Source organism: Spea bombifrons, chromosome 3, assembly GCF_027358695.1.
Source record: "Spea bombifrons isolate aSpeBom1 chromosome 3, aSpeBom1.2.pri, whole genome shotgun sequence".
Classification (NCBI taxonomy): Eukaryota; Metazoa; Chordata; class Amphibia; order Anura; family Pelobatidae; genus Spea; species Spea bombifrons.
Window position 1 is genome coordinate 41,248,689 of NC_071089.1, and position 23,832 is coordinate 41,272,520.

At 43.5% G+C, this 23,832-nt stretch overlaps 1 protein-coding gene across 1 annotated transcript in view; it reads right to left on the reverse strand.

Moving 5' to 3' along the window:
- HIVEP2 (HIVEP zinc finger 2) overlaps positions 1-20,218 on the reverse strand; it is a 95,520-nt gene extending 75,302 nt beyond the window's left edge. The window contains exon 1 of the mRNA XM_053460867.1: positions 14,922-20,218. Within this exon, the coding sequence (XP_053316842.1) occupies positions 14,922-19,901 (4,980 nt within the window). The 5' untranslated portion in view covers positions 19,902-20,218. The remainder of the gene's footprint in view (positions 1-14,921) is intronic.
- Between the last annotated feature and the right edge of the window lie 3,614 nt (positions 20,219-23,832).

The window sequence follows — 23,832 nt, forward strand, 5'->3', positions numbered from 1 at the left end:
CGCTACGGAAATTGCCCAGCGCCTCCACCTCGGCAGACATTTTTATCCGTGAGATTGTGCGGCTCCACAGAGTGCCATCTGAAATCGTGTGGGACAGAGGTACACAATTCATAGCAAGATTCTGGCGCGAATTTACTAAATCCTTCGGCATCACCTTTGCCTTCTCCTCGGCATATCACCCTCAGGTGAATGGTCTGGTTGAGAGGGCTAATCAACATCTGGAGCAATACCTGCGTCTCTTCATCAATGACCACCAGGATGACTGGGTCGATCTACTGCCGTTCGCGGAATTTGCAAGGAACAACACGCTCCAGGAGTCCACTATAATATCTCCGTTTTTCTGCCTGTATAGTCTTCATCCAGTCTTTTCCGGAGACAGTACCAGTATCACCTGTTCCGGACCTGGAGGAGAGACTTGCTTCCATCCGTGCCGCCTGGGCTTGTGTTCATTCCGCACTGGAACGCGCTGCTCAGCTCCAGCAACGTCAGGCCAACAAGAAGCTTTCTCCCAACCCCTCGTATAGGCCTGGCGATAGGGTTTGGCTGTCTACACAGTTCCTGAGACTCCGGGTTCCTTCCATGAAATTGGCTCCGTGGTTTATTGAGCCCTTTCCGGTTCTACGTTGGATTAATCCAGTGGCCTACGAACTCTCGCTACCCAGAACACTTCGTATTCCTCGAGTATTCCTCCTTGCTGAAACCCCAGGTCTGCAACCAGTTTACCCGAGGTGAACGCTCTACGGCTGAAACTGCCAGGAGGGCTTCCGAGAGACACACTCCTCAGGTCATTCTCGATTCCCGGCGGCAGCAAGGCAGCCTACAGTATCTTGTACAGTGGAGAGGTCCCGGACCCGAGGAGCGTTTCTGGATACCAGCCTCGCTGTGTCGCGATTGATACATGCATTCCACGCTAGACGTCCGTCTCGTCCTGGTGGTCGCCCTGAGGGCGCCCGTTTTGAGGGTGGGTACTGTTACTCACCCGTCCTTGGTTCCCACGTTGCCGCAACAGCCGGCGCAAAGGGGAGGGAGACCCCCCTCCAACGCACGGCCACCTCCGCGGCAGCCGTCGCAAAGAAGAGGGAGACCCACCTCCACAGCAGCCGCCACACAGGAGAGGGAGATCCCCCTCCAATGCACGGCCACCTCCACAGAACCCGCCACGCAGGAGAGGGAGAACCCCCTCCAACGCACGGCCACCTACGCAGCAGGCACCACAAAGGAGAGGGAGACCCCCCTCCACCGCACAGCCGCTACCGCTGCCGTCCTCAAAAGTGCCGCACAGGAGAGGCAGACCTCCTGGTACACGGCATCCTGCGCCAGGGCTCCTGAACTCCCGAACTGCAGGACTATATGATGGTAGATTACGCCACACTCATGATGGCCGCGATTCCCGGACACCGGAAGTGACATCATGCCGCTTTGGTGGGAGATTCAAACTTCCCCTGCGGGTCCCTATTTATGCCTTGCCTTCTGATGGTTGTCTATGCCTTGTGCTAGTGCCCAGATAGCGTTTTCATTACTGTTTTCCCGTGTTTGATCCTGGCTTGCCTGACTTCTTAGTTATCTTGAATCCTGACCTCTGCTACGTTTACCGTTTATCCTGATCTCCTGAATCCTGGCCTCGGCTACGTTTATTGACTATCCTGCTCTCCGGAATTCTGACCTCGGCTTGTTTGACCTTGTTCTGTCCTGGAGTCCTACCTGACCACGGTGTCTCCTACTACTTGTACGTGATAATAAGTAATTCTAATTCATAATCTATATTCTATCTATAATCCATAATATAAATAATTCTAATCTATTAATATTATATAATTTAACATTAATTAATAAATCATATACTGAATCTGATTTAACCTCAATTTAGCTTAGTGGGCTTGAGAGCGTCTGCCTAGAGATAGACTTAGAATAGTAAGGAAATATAGGTTTAGCATAGTAGTAGGCTAGACTCTTAGGCCTGTGTAAATTTAAATTAAAAATAAAATACTGCTAGTTAATATAAATAGTTAATCTTGAGTTAATAATTTAAATAACTTGAGCACTTTGGCAGATTGCAGTTGTGCATAGTTTTACTTTTTCAGCAGTAGGACTGAAGAGAAACTTCCTCAAATTTTTTTGTCTTTAGTTTTTTTTTCCTTTTTTTTTCCTTTTTTAATTTTTTTTTATAGTTTTAAACACTACACTACACACACAACACAAAATTTGAAATGGATCCTCCTTTTGGGACTAAGGAGGGACAAGCTCCATCTACCAACACCGCCACTACCAGCACCACCACCAGCTCTAAGATGCAGCCTTTGCGTCAGTCTAGTCGGCCAAGTAGGCCAAGCTCTCGCTTATCGTTTGGGGAAGCATTGCTTGAAGGATCATCAAGTAAAGGAAAGGCACCAAAAGCAGGCAGCAGTAGTGCTGCTAGGCACACAAGCTCTGTTTTTTTACGGAAAGCCTAAAGCACCAGAAGCACGTTCAAAGTTAAAGGGTAGCATAACTAGTACTTCTACTAGCCCAGTGAGTAAAAAGAAGTGCCTTTTTCCCCAAGCAGCATCTTCCCCATCCACAAGCAGCATGCAAGGTACCAAGCAGAGCCAAATTAGCAGCAAGACTCAGAGGGGTTTTCCAAAACCAAAGCGATCTCATTCCTTCGTAGGGAAAACCACCACCACCTCTACCACCACTAGTGCTGCGCCTACTGTTACCACCAGTAACGCCACCCCATGTCCTCCTAGCACCTCTAGCAAGCCACCAAGTCCTTACAATAGTTTTGTAAAGACAGAGAGAGGGCTACACATAGTGGAACTCCACCTAGCGAGGTACCAGAGGAGCCTGAGACTGAGAGGCCAAGTGCAGAGTCTGTTCTTCCTGCTGGCACTACAAGTCATGATATCAGTCTTAGCTCTAGCCTAGCAGGAATTCCATTTGATCTGGCTAATGAAGAACTTGACTATGAGCCAGAGGAAGTAGAGGAGATGAGTGGTCAGGAATCAGATTCCTCAGGGAGCAATGTACAAATGACTAGTGCAAAATTTTCAGTGATCGCCCAGCTAGTGGCACAGTCCTTAAACCATTTAGGCAGCAAGATGGATGTGTTGCTTGAAAACCATGAGGCTGTTCAAGGTGGCAATCTACATCCTGACGTAGCAGCCATGGTCAGGAAGCTGAAGGATCTGCTAAAAGTATTCCTTCGCAAACGCATGGAAGAAAGTCCCAAAATGATGCTAGCGTGCCTTTGCGATCCAAGGATTAAGGGAAAGCTAGCACTGAAATTCAATGTTCTCAGTAGCTACCGGGAGCAATTGGTTCAAAAGGTGCGTGACTGGCAGCGTAAAATGGGAATGCTGTCCGAGGAGGGAGAGGTGCAGGAGGAGGAAGAGATGATGTTGTCTGCTACTCCTAGCAGCAGCATCAGCAGCAGTGCCACAAACAGCACAATACAGCTGAGTGGAGCAGCTGCGTTTTGGGAAGAGGCACTCGGGAGTATAGTTGGACCATCTGAAGAGCTAGCAGCAGAAAGGAGAGTTGTGCTGCTGAAATGGTCAAACTTTACCTCTGTGAAGTTCCTTCTGCACCTAATCTTGATCCTCTTAGCTACTGGGATGAAAAGAAGAGTGTGTGGCCAGCACTCTCATGGGTTGTGCAGCAGCTACTATCATGTCCGCCAACCACTGTTCAAAGTGAGCGGGTGTTTTCTATGACTGGAAACATACTGAGTCCACAGCGCTCACGCATGGCACCTCAACTGATGGAGCAGATTGCCTTTCTTAAATTCAATCTGCCCAAGTTGGGTTACCCAGCACTTAGCTTGGAAAGTTAATTTTCTTTCTCTAATGTTCAAGGTAGTTTCTCCCCCTGGTTGCACGTGTTTGCGGAGTGGCAACGTCTGCTACCTCCGCCGGTGTAGCCAATTTACGCTAGGGCCTAGTGTCTGAGTTCTGAAAGTCCGCTACCAAACGTCTAGGACTGACAGTCTTTGGATGCTTTGCCCTGGGGTGAAACAGGTGAGCGGGTCGTCAATTGCCCACTCATTCGCCTTTCCCAATGCTGCTGCTGCTGGTGCCAGCATCTTTTGCCAGTTCGCTTCCTGGCTGAAATCATGCCTCAAATGCCCTTAATGTTCAAGGTAGTTTCTCCCCCTGGCTGCGTCTGTTTGCGGTGTGGCAACGCCTGCTACCTCCGCCGGTGTAGCCAATTTACGCTAGGGCCTTGTGTCTGAGTTCCCAAACGTCAAGGACTGACAGTGTTTGGATGCTTTGCTCCAGGGTGAAACAGGTGAGCAGGTCGCCAATTGCCCACTCATTCGCCTTTCCCAATGCTGCTGCTGGTGGTGGTGCCAGCGTCTCTTCTCTGCCAGTTCGCTTCCTGGCTAGTGTCATGCCCAAAATGTCCCTAATGGTAAGGGTAGTTTCCCCCCCTGGCTGCGTCTGTTTGCGGTGTGGCAACGCCTGCTACCTCCGCCGGCGTAGCCAGCTTAAGCTAGGGCCTAGTGTCTGAGCTCTGGAAGTCCGCTGCCAAACGTCAAGGACTGACAGTTGTTTGGATGCTTTGCCCTGGGGTGAAACAGGTGAGTGGGTCCCAATTGCCCACTCATTCGCCTTTCCCAATGCTGCTGCTGGTGGTGGTGCCAGCGTCTCTTCTCTGCCAGTTTGCTTCCTGGCTAGTGTCATGCCCAAAATGTCCCTTATGGTAAGGGTAGTTTCTCCCCTCTGCCTGCGTCTGTTTGCGGTGTGGCAACCCCTGCTACTTCCGCCGGAGTAGCCAGTTTACGCTCGGGCCTAGCGTCTGAGCTCTGGAAGTCCGCTGCCAAACGTCTAGGACTGACAGTTGTTTGGATGCTTTGCCCTGGGGTGAAACAGGTGAGTGGGTCGCCAATTGCCCACTCATTCGCTTTTTCCATTTAATTTTTTCCGTCTGATACACAACCACCCAAACATAACACACACAATAACACATATAACACAATGACATAACACACACACACTTAGAATTCACAAATCACAAGGACCTATCCTCCTGTTATTTGCCCTGGCCTTCACTTCTACACTCACTAGCATTAACGCTATAACTCACACTTCATCCTATAACATTTTTCCATCCACATACCTGCCAACAGACCCAACTATTTCAGGGACAGTCCTGTCATCAAATTTAGCTAAACTAGGTATGCTAATGCACGTAGGTAGGTATAGCTGGGTAGGGTAGCACTACATCATTAACCCCTTCGTGACAAAGGCTGATTTTACTTTTTGTACCCTTCGTGACAATGGCCGTTTTAACATTTCTGCGCTGCACGTGTTTAGCTGTAATTTTCTTCTTTCCCGTTTACTGAACCCACACACATTAGATATTGTTTTTTTCAGGACAAGAAGGGCTTTCTTTAGATGACATTGTTTTGATTGTATCATATTATTTACTATTAAAAAAAGTATAAAATATGGTGAAAAATTTTGAAAAAAATGACTTTCTAACTTTTAGTTGAAAAATCTTTTACTCATCTATAAAAGGTAATGAAAAAGCCTGCTAAATAGATTCCACTATTTGTCCTGAGTTTAGAAATACCCAATATTTTTATGTTTTTTTCTGCATGTTATGGGGCAATAAGTACAGATAGCGTTTTGCTATTTCAAAGCCATTTTTGCCAAATCTGGTAATTCTTCCCCCATGTGCCATTTCGGGTATATTTGAAGCCGGCCCACGCAATTTACCCCATCAAATCATATATTTTTGAAAACTAGACAGCCCAGGGTATTCCAAATGCTAGTATTTTAACCCTTCCCATGCACCAATTCTACCATCTGCCTTTGTCAAACTTTATGGTAGTAATTTTTTTTGCATTTGTTTTTTCACACACATTTTACTTCAGGTATGAATAAACAGGTTCCGGTATATGTCACAATCATAAAACACCTCAATATGTGTTTAGCAACATCTCCTGAGTCCAGCGATACCTCACATGAATGATTTTGCCTGGCTGGGGGCAAAAGGGCCACATTTGGGGCATGCGCATTTTTAATGTTGAACTTTGACGTTTGGCGATCAACTGCTCATGCCCTATTTGGTACATCTTTGAGCCGGGCCATTTCAGTGTGCCCAATAAAGCCATATATTTTTGAAAACTAGACACCCCAGGGTATTTCAAATGCTAGTATTTTAACTCTTTCCATGCACCATATCTACCACCAGTCTTTGTCAAACTTTGTGGTAGTCATTTTTTTGCATTTGTTTTGTCACACACATTTTACTTCAGGTATGAATTAAAAGGTTCTCGTATATGTCACTATCACAAAACACCCCAATATGTGTTCAGCAACATCTCCTGAGTACAGCGATACCTCACATGAATGATTTTGCCTGGCTGTTTGGGGGCAAAGAGGCCACATTTGGGGCATGCACATTTTTCAATGTTGAACTTTGGCATTTGGGGATCCACTGCCCATGCCCTATTTGGTACATCTTTGAGCCGGGCCATTTCAGTGTGCCCAACAAAACCATATATTTTTGAAAACTAGACACCCAAGGGTATTTTAAATGCTGGTATTTTAACTCTTTGCATGCACACATTTTACCACCAGAATTTTTTCAAAGTTTGCAGTAGTATTTTTTTGTGTGTATTTGTCCCCCACACACTTACTTTATGTATGTCACATCTGCAATACAGCAGAGGATCCTCGCTGCAGAAATTGGGAAGGCGCCTCCTTGAGAGCCCCGCAACGGAACACCGAAGTGTACAACGGACACAGGAGCGTAGCGAAGTACAAATATTCAGGAACAAAAATAATAAATAAAAAAATAAATTCAGGGGTCAGGCAGAAGAGTAGTCGGGGTCACAAGCAGAGGTCAGGGCAGGCAGCAAACAGCAAGGTCAAAAACTAGCCGGAGTCAGAACCAATAAATAACAAGCAATTCAGGAACGCTTGTGAAGGCTATTAGGCACTATCACAGGCAAAGGTGAAGTGCATACTGAGGGTTTAAATATCCCTCTCAATCACAGGATCCTCCTACCCACTTAATTAGGGGGAGGTGGAAAAAAGATAAATGTCGCTTTAAGAAGCGACATGAATATTTATGCATGCGCGAACGGCACTCCTGACGTCGAGGCACGCGCCCGTCAGGATCCAGTGATCTCTGCGGGGACGCGCGTCTATCCGCCGAACGGACCTGGCGGCGGCTCCCGCCGACGGAACGAGCAGGGGGCTGGACGCGCGGGCTGCGTCTCAGCTCCCCTACCCGCGGGACAACGGAGGCGGTAACAGTTTCCCCCTACTATGAGAGACATCCTGGCGATCAGGGGCAGGTTTCTGTGGAAATTTTTTATGGAATGCACGAATCTTAGTAGGAGCATGGACATTGGAGGCAAGAATCCAGGAACTCTCCTCAGGACCATATCCCTTCCATCTGATAAAATATTGAAGCCTCCCTCGTTTCCTTCTAGAATCTAAAATAGCCTGCACTTCATATTCTTCCTCCCCTTGAATAACGACAGGATCAGGAGTGCGAACCGTGGAGGAGTATTGGTTAGAAATTACAGGTTTCAGTAAGGAAATATGAAATGCATTGTTGACGCATAATGTTCTCGGTAAGACCAGAGAATACGTAACTTCATTAATTCTTGTCTTGATTTTATAGGGACCGATATATTTAGGACCTAAAGTTCTGGCAGCTTGTTGAAGTTTCAGATATTTTCTGGAAAGCCACACATAATCACCAGGGTTAAGCACGGGTCCTTGCGAGCGATATTTATCTGCCGTTTTCTTTTGCAGCTTTTTAGTGCGCTTCAGATGTTCAGCAAGAGCTGCCCAATGGTCCTGTAAAACACGAAATTGTGCTTCAGCTGCCAGAACCCCTGTGGTACTAGTATCCTGAGGCCAAAATGAAGGTTCATATCCATGAACTGCTTTAAACGGAGACATTTTTAAGGATTCGTGATATGAACTATTGTAGGACCATTCAGCAAGATGTAGCAGCATTGACCAATCAGACTGATCCTCGGAAACATACATTCGAAGATACTGCTTGAGAACCTGGTCGGTTCTTTCAGCCTGCCCGTTAGATTGAGGATGATGAGAAGAAGAAAAATCCAATTCTATCCCCATGAGTTTGCACATTGCTCTTCAGAATCTGGAGATAAATTGCGACCCTCTGTCGGAAACTATTACTTGTGGAACTCCGTGAAGACGTATAATCTCCTTCATGAATGTGTCAGCCAAGATACTAGCTGACGGGAGTTTGGAGAGAGCAATGAAATGAGCCTGTTTGCTAAAAAGATCAACAACCACTAAGATGGTAGTGTGACCCCTGGAGGGAGGTAGATCTGTGACAAAATCCATGGCTATATGTTGCCATGGACGCTCAGGAACCGGTAGCGGACATAATAATCCAGCAGGTCTGGTGCGTGGAGTTTTATTGTGACCACAAACGTTACAAGCATGTACATAGTCCGATATGTCTCGCGACATAGTAGGCCACCAGAAATGTCTCTGGAGAAGAAATTTGACGTTACGAGTTCCCCGATGACCAGCTACAGGTGAGGCATGACCCCAGGAGAGAACAGCATTACGAAACCGTGGTTGAACATAGAGTCTACCAGGAGGGGTTATATGTCCTTTAGGCCGAGGCGTTTGCGACTTAGAAATATGCCACAAAAGTGTACTATGGATGGTGGCAATTATCTTTGTAGACGGTATGATAGGTTCAACAGGAGTCTCTCGATCAGGTGCCTCATGCTTCCTTGACAGTGCGTCAGCTTTAGTGTTCTTGGAACCCGGACGAAACGAAATTGAAAAATTAAAGCGAGTGAAGAACAAGGCCCACCGAGCTTGTCGAGGATTGAGTCTTTTAGCTTTCTCGATATATACAAGATTCTTATGATCAGTCAGAATCGTAACAGGAACCGCCGTCCCCTCAAGCAGATGTCGCCATTCCTCTAAGGCCAATTTAATAGCCAATAGTTCACGGTTTCCGATATCATAATTTTGTTCGGTGGTAGAGAAAGTCTTAGAAAAATACGAACACGGGTGAAGGCGATTGGAAATTTGATTCCGCTGGGACAGTATGGCTCCCGCTCCAGTTTCAGATGCATCAACCTCCAAAATAAAGGGCAAATCAGGATCAGGCCGTTGTAAAATAGGTGCTGAGGTAAAAGCCAGCTTCAGTTTCTCAAAGGCTCCTTTAGCTTCCGGGGTCCAAACTTTAGGATTAGCCCCCTTCCGAGTGAGAGCAATTTTAGGAGCGATGATCTGAGAAAAATTTCGAATGAAACGACGATAGTAATTGGCAAAACCTACGAATCGCTGTATACCCTTAATATCAGAGGGTTCCTTCCAGTCTTTGATGGCTGCCAATTTGTCAGGATCCATTTCCAGTTGCCCAGCAGATAAGATATAGCCCAAAAACTTCACATTGTCACATTCAAATTCACATTTCTCGGCCTTAGCAAATATTGAGTGTTCTCGTAATCTTTGTAATACTTGGTTAACATGTTGCCGATGCTCCACCAGATTCTTAGAGCAAATCAAAATATCATCGAGATACACCATAACGTGGGACAGCAACATGTCACGGAAAATGTCATTTACAAAGCTCTGGAATACCGCCGGGGCATTACATAGCCCAAAAGGCATCACAAGGTATTCGTAATGTCCGTATCTGGTATTGAAAGCCGTCATCCACTCATCACCTTCTTGAATCCGAACCAGGTTGTATGCCCCACGAAGATCAAGTTTAGTAAAAATGGTGGCATCCCTCAGTTGATCATACAGTTCTGTTATGAGCGGCAGAGGATACTTGTTCTTAATGGTTATTTTATTTAACCCACGATAGTCGATGCAGGGGCGTAATGAACCGTCTTTTTTAGAAATAAAGAAGAAGCCTGCTCCCGCCGGGGATGCTGAAGGTCTGATGAACCCCTTTTTTAGACTTTCATCAATATATTGAGCCAAAGCTTGATTCTCCGGTTGAGATAAGGGATATGTGTGTCCCTTGGGTGGGTTGGTGCCAGGTAACAATTTTATTGGACAATCATATGCGCGGTGGGGAGGCAAAGTCTCTGCTTTTCGTTTAGAAAACACATCTAAATAATCCCAGTACTGAGAAGGTACCAATTGACGAGGATCTGTAGCAGGAACTTCTAGAATTAAATTCAACTTGGTGGGAGTCTTGCAGCAGTTCTCTAAACATCTTTTACTCCAAGCCAGAATCTGTCCTTCTCTCCAGTCAATGCTGGGATTATGTTGTTGAAGCCAAGACATTCCTAATATGATGGGTATATGTGGGCTGGACAAAACATCAAATTGTATTTCTTCAGAGTGGAGAATACCGACTACAGCACCAATAACTTCCGTTTGGAGTGACACGATCCCAGTACCTAATGGAGACCCGTCTAGAGAAGCGATAGAAGTCTTCAGAGATTTTGGCTGTAACGGAACATTATTTTCCAGAGCCCAGGTTCTGTCTATAAAGTTCTCAGCGGCCCCTGAATCGATGAAAGCTTGGGTGGCCACTTGGTGGCCTGGCCACTGTAGCATGATGGGAACAAAAAGTATCTGAGTCTGAGGAGGTGTAGCAACAGTAGCACTTAGTGAAGCACCTCCTATCTTCACTAAGTTCTGGTGTTTCCCGACTTCCTGGGGCATGTATAAATCAAATGTCCTTTTTTGCCACAATACAAACACAACCCCAAAGTTCTGCGGCGCTGTTTCTCCTCAGCTGTAAGATGAAGTACAGGGCCTATTTCCATAGGTTCATCAGCAGTAGAAGCAGCAGCAGGTTTTGTAGGGGTCTGAAAAATTGGACGAACGGGAGGTCTAAACTGACGTGGCCTTCTGTCGCGTTCTCTGTTTCGCTCGAATCTTCTTTCTTGACCTCTGGCTTCTAGACGCAGACATAATGCAATCAGATTTTCCAAATCATGAGGTATGTCACGATAGGTAAGAGCATCTTTTAAAGACTCATTTAGACCCCTACGAAAGGCGGATTTCAGAGCGCTGATATTCCAGTCAGTCTCATATGCTAACGTGCGAAATTCTACGGCATACTGGGCCACCGTTCTACTTCCCTGTTGAATCTCCAGCAAATTGGATTCAGCCGCCTCTCGTTTCCCGGGAGCATCAAACACTGCCCTGAACGAAGCAATAAAAGCGTCAGCATCTTCCAGAGTGGGTGAATTCTGTTCCAACAGAGGTGATGCCCATGCTAATGCTTCTCCTTTTAAAAGGTTGATTATAAAAGTCACTCTGTTATTATGAGAAGCAAAGGTGTGAGGATGAGCTCGGAAGTGTAGAGTGCACTGATTCAAAAAACCCCTACATTCCTGGGGGTCTCCGGAAAATTTATCTGGCAAAGGCATCTTGAGTGCTTTGACCGGCGTACCGAATCCAGGTGCTGGTGAAGATGAATCAGATGCTGCACCTTGGCCGACGGGAGGAGACAGGTTGGTAGCCATGGATCTGAGGAGGTCAGCAACATCATCCAGTTTCCGTTCCAAAGACTGTAGTTGATCCTGTCTGTCTTGACGATTGGACACCCTTGCCAAATCTGCGGGATCCATGTCAGGCTTGTGATAACTGTCACGTCTGCAATACAGCAGAGGATCCTCGCTCCAGAAATTGGGAAGGCGCCTCCTAGCGGAGGCCCGCAACGGAACACCGAAGTGTATAACGGACACAGGAGTGTAGCGAAGTACAAATATTCAGGAACAAAAATAATAAATAAAAATAATAAATTCAGGGGTCAGGCAGAAGAGTAGTAGGGGTCACAAGCAGAGGTCAGGGCAGGCAGCAAAACAGCAAGGTCAAAAACTAGCCGGAGTCAGAACCAATAAATAACATGCAATTCAGGAACGCTATTGAAGGCTATTAGGCACTATCACAGGCAAAGGTGAAGTGCATACTGAGGGTTTAAATATCCCTCTCAATCACAGGATCCTCCTACCCACCTAATTAGGGGGAGGAGGAAAAAAGATAAATGTCGCTTTAAGAAGCGACATGAATATTTATGAGTTAGCCGTTCGTGCATGCGCAAACGGCACTCCTGACGTCGAGGCGCGCGCCCCATCAGGATCCAGTGATCTCTGCGGGGACGCGCGTCTATCCGCCGAACGGACCTGGCGGCGGCTCCCGCGGGACAACGGAGGGGGTAACAATGTATGAATTTTGTCATTTTTTGGAGGAACTAAAAGGCCACATTTGGTACGTGTGCATTTTTCTAATTGGAAATTAGATGTGTGGCCATCCTTCCCCCCCGTGTTATTTGGGACATTGATGAACCCGGCCAATTCATTTTACCCCATCATAAATTTTTTAAAAGTAGACACCCCATGGGCATTTAATATGCCAGTATTTTAACTCTTTCCATGCGAGAATTGTTTTAAGCTAATATGCTAATTTTAGGACTTGCTCACAAAAATATATTTTTTATTTTTTTTGCCTTTTTTAAAAAAAAATTTAACATTTTTTTCAACTTGAAGGTTCCCCTGATAGTGACATCAGTGGGAAATTATTTTTACATTTTACTGGGTTTTTTTACTATTTTTTTCTAATTATTATTATTAATTTTATTTTTTAATGTATTTTTACTAATCACACTGTGATTAGAAAGCTAGGCTCCATTGACTTGCATGGTTGAATGCAGTACCTGTATTCAACCTGCAAGTGGAGCCAGAGTTCTCTAGAGGGTCTGGAGACCGTCTAGCGAACTTTTTCGTCTTTATTGGTTTTTTTCCCGAGCCGGTCACAGTCCATCCAGAGGTAAGTGTTTGGTGTCGCTGGATGCCTCCTGATCGAGGCATTCCAGCGACACCATTTAAGTTTAACGCTTTTAAAACGGGCATCCGCCCCGGGGAGGGGCCAGAGATGGCCCCTAGTGCCGATCGTGGCGTTGCAGCAACGCCGTTTGGGTGCAGAAAGCGAAAGTAGATCTGCACCCGTTTAAAGACTGGCACGTCATTTGTCTTTAACGACTTGATTTTCCGTGACGTGCCCGGACCGGCAATTGTCATCAAGGGGTTAAATATAATAAAGTAAATAATAAATATAACTTTAAAATAAAATTAAATAAACCCCCTTTTAAACACCCATTAAAATTAAATTATTATTTAGACATAATACATCTTTAACCAAAACAGTGCACTGCTACTACTCTTAAACATAACCGTACATTAACCCTAAGCTATTTTTAGTTCTTGTCCCACATTTTTCCATTCGCATACCTGCCAACACACCCAACATTTTCGTGGACAGTCCTGCTTTTTTCCAGTCCTGTCCAGTAAAAGTTGGGTTGTTGCAAAGTATGCCATTATAAATAGGTAGCAAATGTTAGGCATGTATTTAAAAGTGGTCTAAAATAGATTTAAAAATGTAAAATAATCCCTATTCTTTTATTAAACATCTATGGATGTGTGACTGTGTATGATAAATAAAGAAGGCCAAGTTCCTTGGAGCATTTGTCTAAGTCTCAGACAAGACAACTGCTCGGAGGAACTTTGCCCTCAGTTTCGGGCAATTTGTATTGTGTACACCTCGGATAGCACCATGAAGGTACGTGTGTTCAACTCTATTGGTCGTTCCAGCAGGGGGCTCGCCTGCCATCAACGAATGAAGTGCATTCTGCAGTTCTGCAATTCATTCGTTGATGCCAGACGAGCCCCCTTCCGGCGACCAATAGAGTCGCACACACGTACCTTCATGGCGCCAACGCATCTGCTGCTGCTGCTGCTCCGATGTGTTCTTAACCCCGTATTAACCCCTGCTACGCAACCGGGAGAAAACGAAGATGAAACGAGCACGAAGAATGTCCACGAATATTCGCCCGAAGAGAAGATAGGAACGAAGATTTTTTCTTCGTGCTGGTGAAGATGAATCAGATGCTGCACCTTGGCCGACGGGAGGAGACAGGTTGGTAGCCATGGATCTGAGGAGGTCAGCAACATCATCCAGTTTCCGTTCCAAAGACTGTAGTTGCGATGCATGAGCCGCCAGGACTTGATCCTGTCTGTCTTGACGATTGGACATCCTTGCCAAATCTGCGGGATCCATGTCAGGCCTGTGATAACTGTCACGTCTGCAATACAGCAGAGGATCCTCGCTGCAGAAATTGGGAAGGCGCCTCCTGGCGGAGGTGGAGAGCCCCGCAACGGAACACCGAAGTGTATAACGGACACAGGAGCGTAGCGAAGTACAAATATTCAGGAACAAAGATAATAAATAAAAATAATAAATTCAGGGGTCAGGCAGAAGAGTAGTCGGGGTCACAAGCAGAGGTCAGGGCAGGCAGCAAACAGCAAGGTCAAAAACTAGCCGGAGTCAGAACCAATAAATAACAAGCAATTCAGGAACGCTAGTGAAGGCTATTAGGCACTATCACAGGCAAAGGTGAAGTGCATACTGAGGGTTGATGGCAGGGCTCGCCTGCCATCAACGAATGAAGTGCATTCTGCAGTTCTGCAATTCATTCGTTGATGCCAGACAAGCCCCCTTCCGGCGGCCAATAGAGTCGCACACACGTACCTTCACGGCGCCAACGCATCTGCTGCTGCTGCTGCTCTGATGTGTTCTTAACCCCGTATTAACCCCTGCTACGCAACCGGGAGAAAACGAAGATGAAACGAGCACAAAGAATGTCCACGAATATTCGCCCGAAGAGAAGACAGGAACGAAGATTTTTTCTTTCCCCGAAGACGAAGACGAACACGAAGATGAACACGAAGATCCTCCTGGTGCCCAAGTCTAGTTTTTATATATTTCCCATGTACCACACATGTGGCCAACACTGAAGGAGGTTTTTTGTTACACTTGAGCTTGAGAGCTGTTTTGCATTTTCACAATGTCAACACACGGATAAAATGTTTTGATATTGAAATAGATTGTGGAAAAGGACTAACAAAAATCAAATCATACACATTATAAATGTAGTATGTGTTTTCATTTAATTACCTGGGCAAACTGCAGCTTCCACATACTTGATGATGTTAACTTGTCAGCTCCAGATTTCTGAAAAGCAGCTATTGTGTATATTGCCACACTATTTTTCTGCTTGGATCTTAGAAGTGCTAAAGAAGTCCTTGTATTAAGTCCTGAAGGGTTAGGATTGCATGAGCTGGTACACCATGAAGCATAAACAGACGATTTCATAGACTCTTGTTCTATATGATTGGGTTTTGAATAATTTAGAAAGCACCAGCTGACTGTTGTTGTTGTACGTAGGCTTGGGAATTGTAGACAATAACGTTCTGTACAACCCTTAACAGGATTATATGACGCCCTTTCTGTTATGCTGGAACTATCTGACATCTGTTTTAAAGTGCCACTCTTTGGCTTATTGCTGTTTGGGTGGCCTTCACCTGGGGTCCTCTGTGGGCTTAAACTCATATCTGATGACGTATCCTCATCATATAATTCGTCTGGTGACATTTGACATTCAGGACTGTCACTGCCCTTAGGTTCAGGCAGTTCTTTACCTGATGATAAAGGTAGTAGCCGCGGTGATGCAGAGGAAAAACTGCTCTTTTGCTCAGTGGTGCAACCTTGCCTTACCAGCTGTGGTTTAGATGTTCGACACAGAGTTTTTTTTATGTCAGAACTAGTAAGTTCAACTGCACTGAGCTCCTTAACTATTTGCCCATACATATTTTCATCTTTGTCTCTCTTTTGTTGTTTGGTCTCAATGAAAAGTTCCAAACTGCTAGCTGGAGAAAGTACACGTTTTCCTCCTCCAGAAGTACTGTCGGAGCTAGAAGACAAACACAATGGGATGGCTGATTCCAAGTCAAGAGCTAATGTCTGTGGCATTTTCCATAAAGGATATTGTTCTAATTCTCCACAAGGTGCTAACATCTGGGCTATGTTAAATCCTAGGCTTCTCATAGATGCAGTTGTTGCTAGTATACTTTGGGATGTGCTGCCATATTCTTTGCAGATTGTAGATGTGTGTGTAACAGCAATTTGTGAAATACTGGTATACATCACACTTCCATAGGATGGCACATGGGTCTGAATTCTGACTGGAACAAATGTTCCTGGCATAGGTTGAAGAGAAATGCTGTTCGCAGAAGCAGTAACGATTTGGAGGTGTTGATCAGAGTCACTTGACCCACCACTGTGGTTCCTCTGTACCTTTACAAGCATATTTTTGGATGTCTGGGCAGATGTTTCTAAATATGGCTGGTAGACCTTTTCTGTTCCATGACTATAACTGACTGGTTTGTGCTCAGCATGCTTGTGAGCTGCTTCTAAGTAATATGTAGGATGCAATTCTGACTGGTTTGATGGTTTTAAATATGATTTCTGTAAAGGCCAGTTTGGTTGGAAATGTCTTTGCAATTGGTCTGCAGAATTTGGCCATGAAAGAAGATGATGGGATGGTAAGGAATTCATACACACTGAAGTAAAAGGTAAATTAACTGCATTCTGTATGACTGGATAGAACATGTTCTCAGGATGCTGCTGTTCAGAGACATGTCTTCTAGAGATATAATGAGATTGATGAGCTAACGGATCCTTAAGTGCATTGTGGCTACTGCCAGTCTGCTGTGAATAGCGGGATAAGGGACTAGTCGGTTGTGCACTTGTACCAACAATTATATTTCCAGAATTTTCAGTAAGGAGGCTTGCTAATCCTGATAATGTAGATGAAGGTAAGTGATACCAACCAAGTGGAGATATGCGAGTGATATTCATCTGATCTGATGGTTCTTGATATCCAATAAGTTCTTGGTCTGCCTGCATATTTTCAGGAAAACCACTAAAAGAAGCTTGGCGGACAAGAAAGCATTTTTTCCTTTCACGAGCTGGAGAGAGAGTTGCAGTGCTTGATTCCATCTCTGAGGAATGTATCAGGTTACCGTAGTCAAAAGATTTGCTACGAATCTCAGGGGTCTCTGTAGGTATGGGGCATGGTATCTGCTCTGATGAGGAACGTCGCATTTCTTTTTGATGGTGGCTTGAAACAGAGAGAGAACAGGAACCAGGAGGAACTGTTAGAAACTCTGACTGCCTTCCTAATTCTTCTTGTTTAGTAGGGGTTGTAGACTTCACGAGTTCTTCCCTCTCAAATGACATTGACAAACTTGAACTGTGGGATAAATTACTCTCCTGGCTTGGGCTGCGAGACAGACTTGTGCCTGTGGATTCAAAGCTGGATTCTCCAGATGAGTTATCCAAGTCAGCCAGACGAAGACGCTTCTTTTTTGGTGGTAGTTTCTCTGCAGGGAGTTGAGAAAGGGTTTCACTTCTTTGAGGCCACTGAAATTCTTCTGGAGGTTTTTCAGGTTCTTTAACAGGAATCGTTGGTTCCTTCTCAGGTTTGTCTGGCTCCTCTGTGACACGGATTTCAGGTACAGTAATATTGTGTTGGCGAACCAGTCTGTGACATGCTGATTGTAGGGATTGCTGTGATGGTTGACTTGTGGCTACAGGGTTGTCAGTTAGCTGTGCCCAGTCTGAGCTCATTGAACACATAGTGTTTCCACTGTCAGAGGTTTCAAAAGGCGAACATGTTTTATCTTGCTGGTATGCAAGAAGTTCTGTAGACTCAGATTTGTCAAAAGAATTTGGCCTGCTTAAAGAGTTAGTGTGCTGGATTACAGAGATAACATTACCTGGTGTTTTGTTGTTTAAATCTACCATTTTGTCCAAATCAGTACCAGGAGCAGTTTCATCTAGAACAGGCAAAGGGCAACCTAACTGTGTATATAATCTACATACATCAAAACGCTCTGGTGGCACACAATAAGGATACTCTTGCCCTTGAACAACAATTCCTGATCTTGTTGCTCCATGTTTGTTGTCAAAATCCGAGATGACTGGGCTTTCAATCCCACTGCAGGACATTGTATTATCGTCCTCATCTCCAACACTTTTCTCTTTCCTCCGCTTCCTGTTCTCAACCATAGTTCCAAATCGAGACTGTAAAGGTGCCATCATTTCAGTAACATTATCTCCACCTGCTTTAACTATTTGCTGTTTTTGAACTTCAAGTTCATCACATATTTTAAGGGGAACTCCTAAGACATCATGTACAACCCTTTCTAATGAACTAGTTTTCTTTTCTTTGGTTAAAGGTTTGTCATGCATTGTTTTACTGTTGAACACTGCAGTTAAATTCTTGGACATTCTTGCATAACTATCAAAATCAGAATGACTCTCAAGGACTGAGGGCAACTCAAAAGCTCCTTGCCGCTTTAGCAGTTTCTGATGTGTAACACCAACTGACCCTGAATAAAATACATCATCAGTGCCAGTCACTTGCTCATCAAAGGAATGGCTTCCTCTTATAGAAGGGGGGATGCTTAAATTTGTTCCATAAGATGGCATTGAGTTGCTTCTTATAAGTGGAGAGGTATCAGCGGGAGCTGCTAAAAGTACTGCCTGGTCATGCTGACATTCTGGATACAGTTTAGTGTTAGGTTCAACAGGATCTGTAATTGAATGGGATTTATGCTGTTCAAACGTGTGAATACCAGATAATCTGTACTTCATACTTTTAAATTTACCATGTTCTACTAAGCCTTCCCTCTTTGTTATAAGATGTGAGACGTGCTCTTCAATCATAGCAGGATTTACAACTAAGAAGCTAGCTTCTGGGTTAGGCATTGAGGATCTTGGACTTAGTCTGCCGTATTTCCCAAAAATAATTTCCTCGTAAGACGTTGCATTGGCGTTAGGAGAGCAGATCTGCTGCTCAGCACTTTCTGAGCGTGAAAAGTAGCCAGAGTCTGTGCTTCCTTTACTATGTGGGCTCAAAAGATTTAAGGATTTTTCAGAGTCTTGCACTTTTTTTTCAGTTAGCCGCAATGCAAGTTTTTGCCTAACAGTGTGGGAATCATCTGTTTTACCACTTAATGATGGGTTGTACATTAACTCTGATTCCATCAAATGAACAGCTTCACTGGGTGTCTGAATGCCACCTTTTGGGATTATAAGTATTGGCACTTTCATTGAACCTCCTGAAGAGTCATCTGAAGAAGCTTGTACAGCTGCATCTAAATAATCTTCACTTCTAACATTTACATTCAGAGAAATTTGTGAATTTGTGGATTTTTGAGAATCTTCAGCAAGCAATAATGTTTCTTCATCTGTATCAGTGCTCTGCTCCCCATCAGAATGTATTTCTGTCTCCACATCAATACAAGAAGCATCTAATTCTAACTTGGAAACAGCAGAGTCTGAAAAAGGAACTAATCCAGCTTTAATAGCATGGGCATGTGACTTTCTATGCTTGTACAAATTGCTTTTTGTCTTAAAAGAGAAACCACAAGGTATACATGGGTATGGGCGTTCTCCTGTGTGGGACCTAATGTGTTTCTTCAGCACACTGGGTTTGGCACAAGCCCGTGTACAATAAGGACATATGTATTTGCCAGGTTTTTTGGGCTTTTGTTCCTTCTTATAAGCATCATCTGATGGCTCCATACACTTTTGTGGAAATTGGCTATAAGTAGAAGTAATTCCTGTAAATTTCTTTCTACTGAATCCTGCACCGTGTCCATGTATTTGGAAGAACATGTCATCAGAGGCAACAGGCAAATGAGTATGAAATTGGTAGACATGTCCTTCAAGGCTGTGGTGCGCTTTGGTGTTGTGCACTATCCTATGTTGGTGAACATTATGTTGAGGAAAAGAAAGAGAATGTCGCTGGACATAGGTACTAGGATGCTTCAGTGAATTTTGCTTTTCTGGGGCATATTGAACACAATCATTCTGTGATACTGCTCTTAATGTATTAAACTGCTGTTCTAATGTGGGGCTCCTAATATGTTCAGGATTAACCTGCTGCTGCTTTTCTTTTTCTTCACTGCCAAGAGTGTTCATTGAGGCAACATCCAACATTTCCTGTCTCCATTTCTTTTGTACTTTCTCAGACTCTCCAGATTTTGAAGTAAGTTCTTTCCCTAAACTTGGATCTTCAAAGTCCATTTTGATACAAAGGGTCTTAAGTGTTATCTTATTTTAACACTATGCAAGCTCATTGATTGTGACTATATGCAAAACAATGTTGCTTTCATCTTTCCAAAATCAGGATGAAGTCTTCCAAGTTATGTGTGCAGCATGTGTATATTAAATGTGATTTGGAAACATTCTCACAAGTACTTGTTATGGCTTTGATGGGTTCCTTCACATAGTTCTGTTGAAACATTAGATGCAGCTGCCATCGACATGGGCACTCACATATAACCTAAAATGAGAAACAAATGCTAATCTCAATCCATCTCTTGAAAACATACAGAAAAATATTACAATTACAAAGGAGAGCACGTAAGGAAAAAAGGTATATACAAAGTAAATCTTTATTAGACAACGTACGTTTTCGCCCCCTGACGAAGCTCATTGCAGCAAAACGTGCGTTGGGGTTGGTATGTTTGGACTTGGCACCATTCATCACCAGGCTTTTTGCCGTTTTCAGCCTTGTTTCTAGGTTGGTTAGAAACTTTTGAGCACCGATGTACCATTGCTGTATGTTATTTCATTTGTTCCTTTTTACTTTATCACTGTGGTCATCCTTGTGTTTATTATTTGTGCCTTTATATACATACGTATTTCCATCCTAGTTCCTGTAGTCCTGTGCCCTTGTTCATATGTACCTTCCTATATGTGTCTTGGTGCCGAGATGCTTTTTTATTATATATATTTTTTTTATATGTATTTAAATCATTTTGTCTAATAAAGATTTACTTTGTATATACCTTTTTTCCTTACGTGCTCTCCTTGTAATAGGTTTTGGTGTTTATACATATAGTATATACAGTATACCAAAAGCATTTATATAGCAAACATTTTAAACTTTATTACATCTTTTTGCACCACTGATTGCTGCTTAAATAAGCCAATTAGTGGCTGGAAAACACTCCCAGCGGTGTATTCAGATGAACACACTCCTGTTACACCAGTTATCTTAATTAAGTTAACTGGTGTCACAGGAGTGTGTTCAGCTGAATACATCTCCATATAGAAAATAGCTAGGTAACAGCATTGGCATATGGGAGGGCCATGTCAGGTAACATATGCTATAAAAGGCACTTGATGCCTGGAGTATCCCTTTAAGCAATTATTTCCATCAGATTAAAGGGGAACAAACAAGGAAACAGAACGTATGGTTTGAGAAAAAATAAAAACTAAATCAAAATATTATGTTGAATTTATACAAGTCAATAAAATCCTATAGCCTAGCATTAGTGAGATGTTTTTGTGCATAAAACTAGTTATCATAATTAGGAAGTCACTACAATACTTTGTGGGATATGTAAAGGTTAATACCAGAGAGCTGTACTAGGGATTACTTGAAGACCGGCAGTCTCATAATCACGTGAGAGAGGTCAAAGCTGGATATGGCCGCTTTGGCCTCATAATGCTCATTATGTTTTAAAGCACATGCAGCCAAAATTGGGCATTTCCAATTTGTGGCTGCGCACAACAGCACTTGGTCTGCATAGAATGATGTTGAGCAGCGGCCCACCGGACTAGTGATGGGAAGTTCGGATCATTAAAGTGAATCGGATCATTTCGACTCGTTCACTGAAATGACCCGATTCATGATCCGAATCTTCGGATCACTCAGTGTGACTCACAGGAGTTACTGTTTTCCAGTAACTCCGTGCAGGCACACTAACGATTGGCCCCGCCCCTTTCATTACTCAATGAATCCTCCCCCCTGCCTACTCCAGTGATGTCAATGAAGGCAGAGAGTCGTTCAAAGATTCGGATCTTACAGGGATCCGAATCTTACAGTGATCCGGATCATTGCAAGATCCGGATCTTTGAACGACTCTCTGCCTTCATTGGGATTCGAATCAGTCAGATAATATCACCATACTGTTATATAATCACTGCCCCCAGGATTACATTCCCCTTTACCTGCAACTGCACCTTAAGCTAACTTTATTAAATTAATTAAATTAACCCTCACCATTAAATTAACCCTAAACACCCCATCAACCATGACTGCCCCTAAAATTAACCCTTAACACCCCATCAACCATGACTGCCCCTAAAATTAACCCATAACACCCCATTAAGCATAACTGCCCCCAAATTAACCCTATACACCCCATTAAGCATAACTGCCCCCAAATTAACCCTAAACACCCCATTAAGCATAACTGCCCCCAAATTAATACTAAAGACCCCATTAAGCATAACTGCCCCTAAATTAACACTAAAGACTCCATTAAGCATAACTGCCCCTAAATTAACTCTAAACACCCTGTTAAGCATAACTGCCCCCAAATTAACCCTAAACACCCCATTAAGCCTAACTGCCCCCAAATTAACCCTAAACACCCATTAACCATACCAATTTATTAGGTAATTTATCTGGAGTACATGCAATTACTTTAGGGGCAGTTATGGTTAATGGAGTATTTAGGGTTAATTTCAGGGGCCGTTATGGTTAATGGGGTCTTTAGGGTTAATTTCAGGGGCCGTTATGGTTAATGGGATCTTTACGGTTAATTTCAGGGGCAGTTATGGTTGATGGGGTATAAGGGTTAATTTTATGCTGATCACTGAAGGTTAATTTAATTAATTTAATAAAGTTAACTATAGGTGCAGTTATAGGTAAAGGGGGGCAAACTCAGGGGAATCTAAATCCTGGGGGCAGTGTGAACATTATTAATGTATTTATTTATAAAAGTATGGTATCAGTAATATTCTCTGAATGATTCGAATCTCTGTAAGATTCGGATCATTTGAATCATTCGAATCTTCGGATCATTCGAATCTTCGGATCATTCGAATCTTTGAACGACTCTCTGACTCTATGAGTCATCGTTCCTCTGTGAATTAATGAGCTGTAACCTGACCCCAGAGTCTGTGTCTGAGTGCTCTGCAGATGACTCACAGCTCTAGGATCAGGTTACAGCTGCATGATTCACAGACTGAACTGCTACAAATGAATCGTTCAGTCTACTGAACCGATTCATCCGGATCACTAAAAAGAATCGGATCAAATGAACGATTTGTTCATGATCCGGACATCACTACACCGGGCATTTCCCTTATGTTCCAGATGGCAAGTCCAGGCCTGGTTAATACTTGAAGCGTCTGATTGTCAGCTTATTCATAAAATTCCTAAACTGATAGAGATGTGACTGTTACGTTTAATAATGACTGTTGCAGAGAGAAACATATAAGTGTTCTTCTCTGTCTTAAATCTCACACAAGGCTGCACCAAAGTTCTGTTTCTGTAATTAAACAACAAAAACTTGTTAGAAGGTAGAAAATAATAGCACTTTTAAGCATAAAAAGGCGATTGAATGGATAATGGTGAATATACTAAGGTTTTGAATTCTCTTACAAACATAAGGCAGATTATTGGGGGCTTAGAATCAATCTATCCACGTGCCAAGGATAACAAAGAACAAGAAGTGTAGTGAAAGGTGACATTTTTCTTTGCACACCTATGTATCAATGCTCTATAAGAAATCAGTTGCAAAAGAAAATAGGGTATTAAAACCATCAGCATGCTAACAGACTACTCAGTATTTTTTTTTTTTAACTTGTTCAGTATTTTGTGAAAGGTAAAAGCACTTTATGCAGAGAGAGAGAGAAAGAGAGCAAGAGAGAGATATGATTATTCCAATCAGCTTTAATTAGTGACTAAAAACAAATCCCAAAACTCTATTACAATATGACCAAAATTAAGCAGATGTTTCCGCCATTCCCATGGCGGAACTGGTGTATAAAAAATCAAGCACATAGGGATGCTATCTTCATAGACAAACAGTGGCAGCAGCATGGGTCATACGGAAGAGCTTAGTAACTTTAATAATCGTAAAATACTTTGAAACAATAGTCACTGAAAACAATTCAAATACTGGTATAATAAACTTAATATACTAAAATAAGAAAA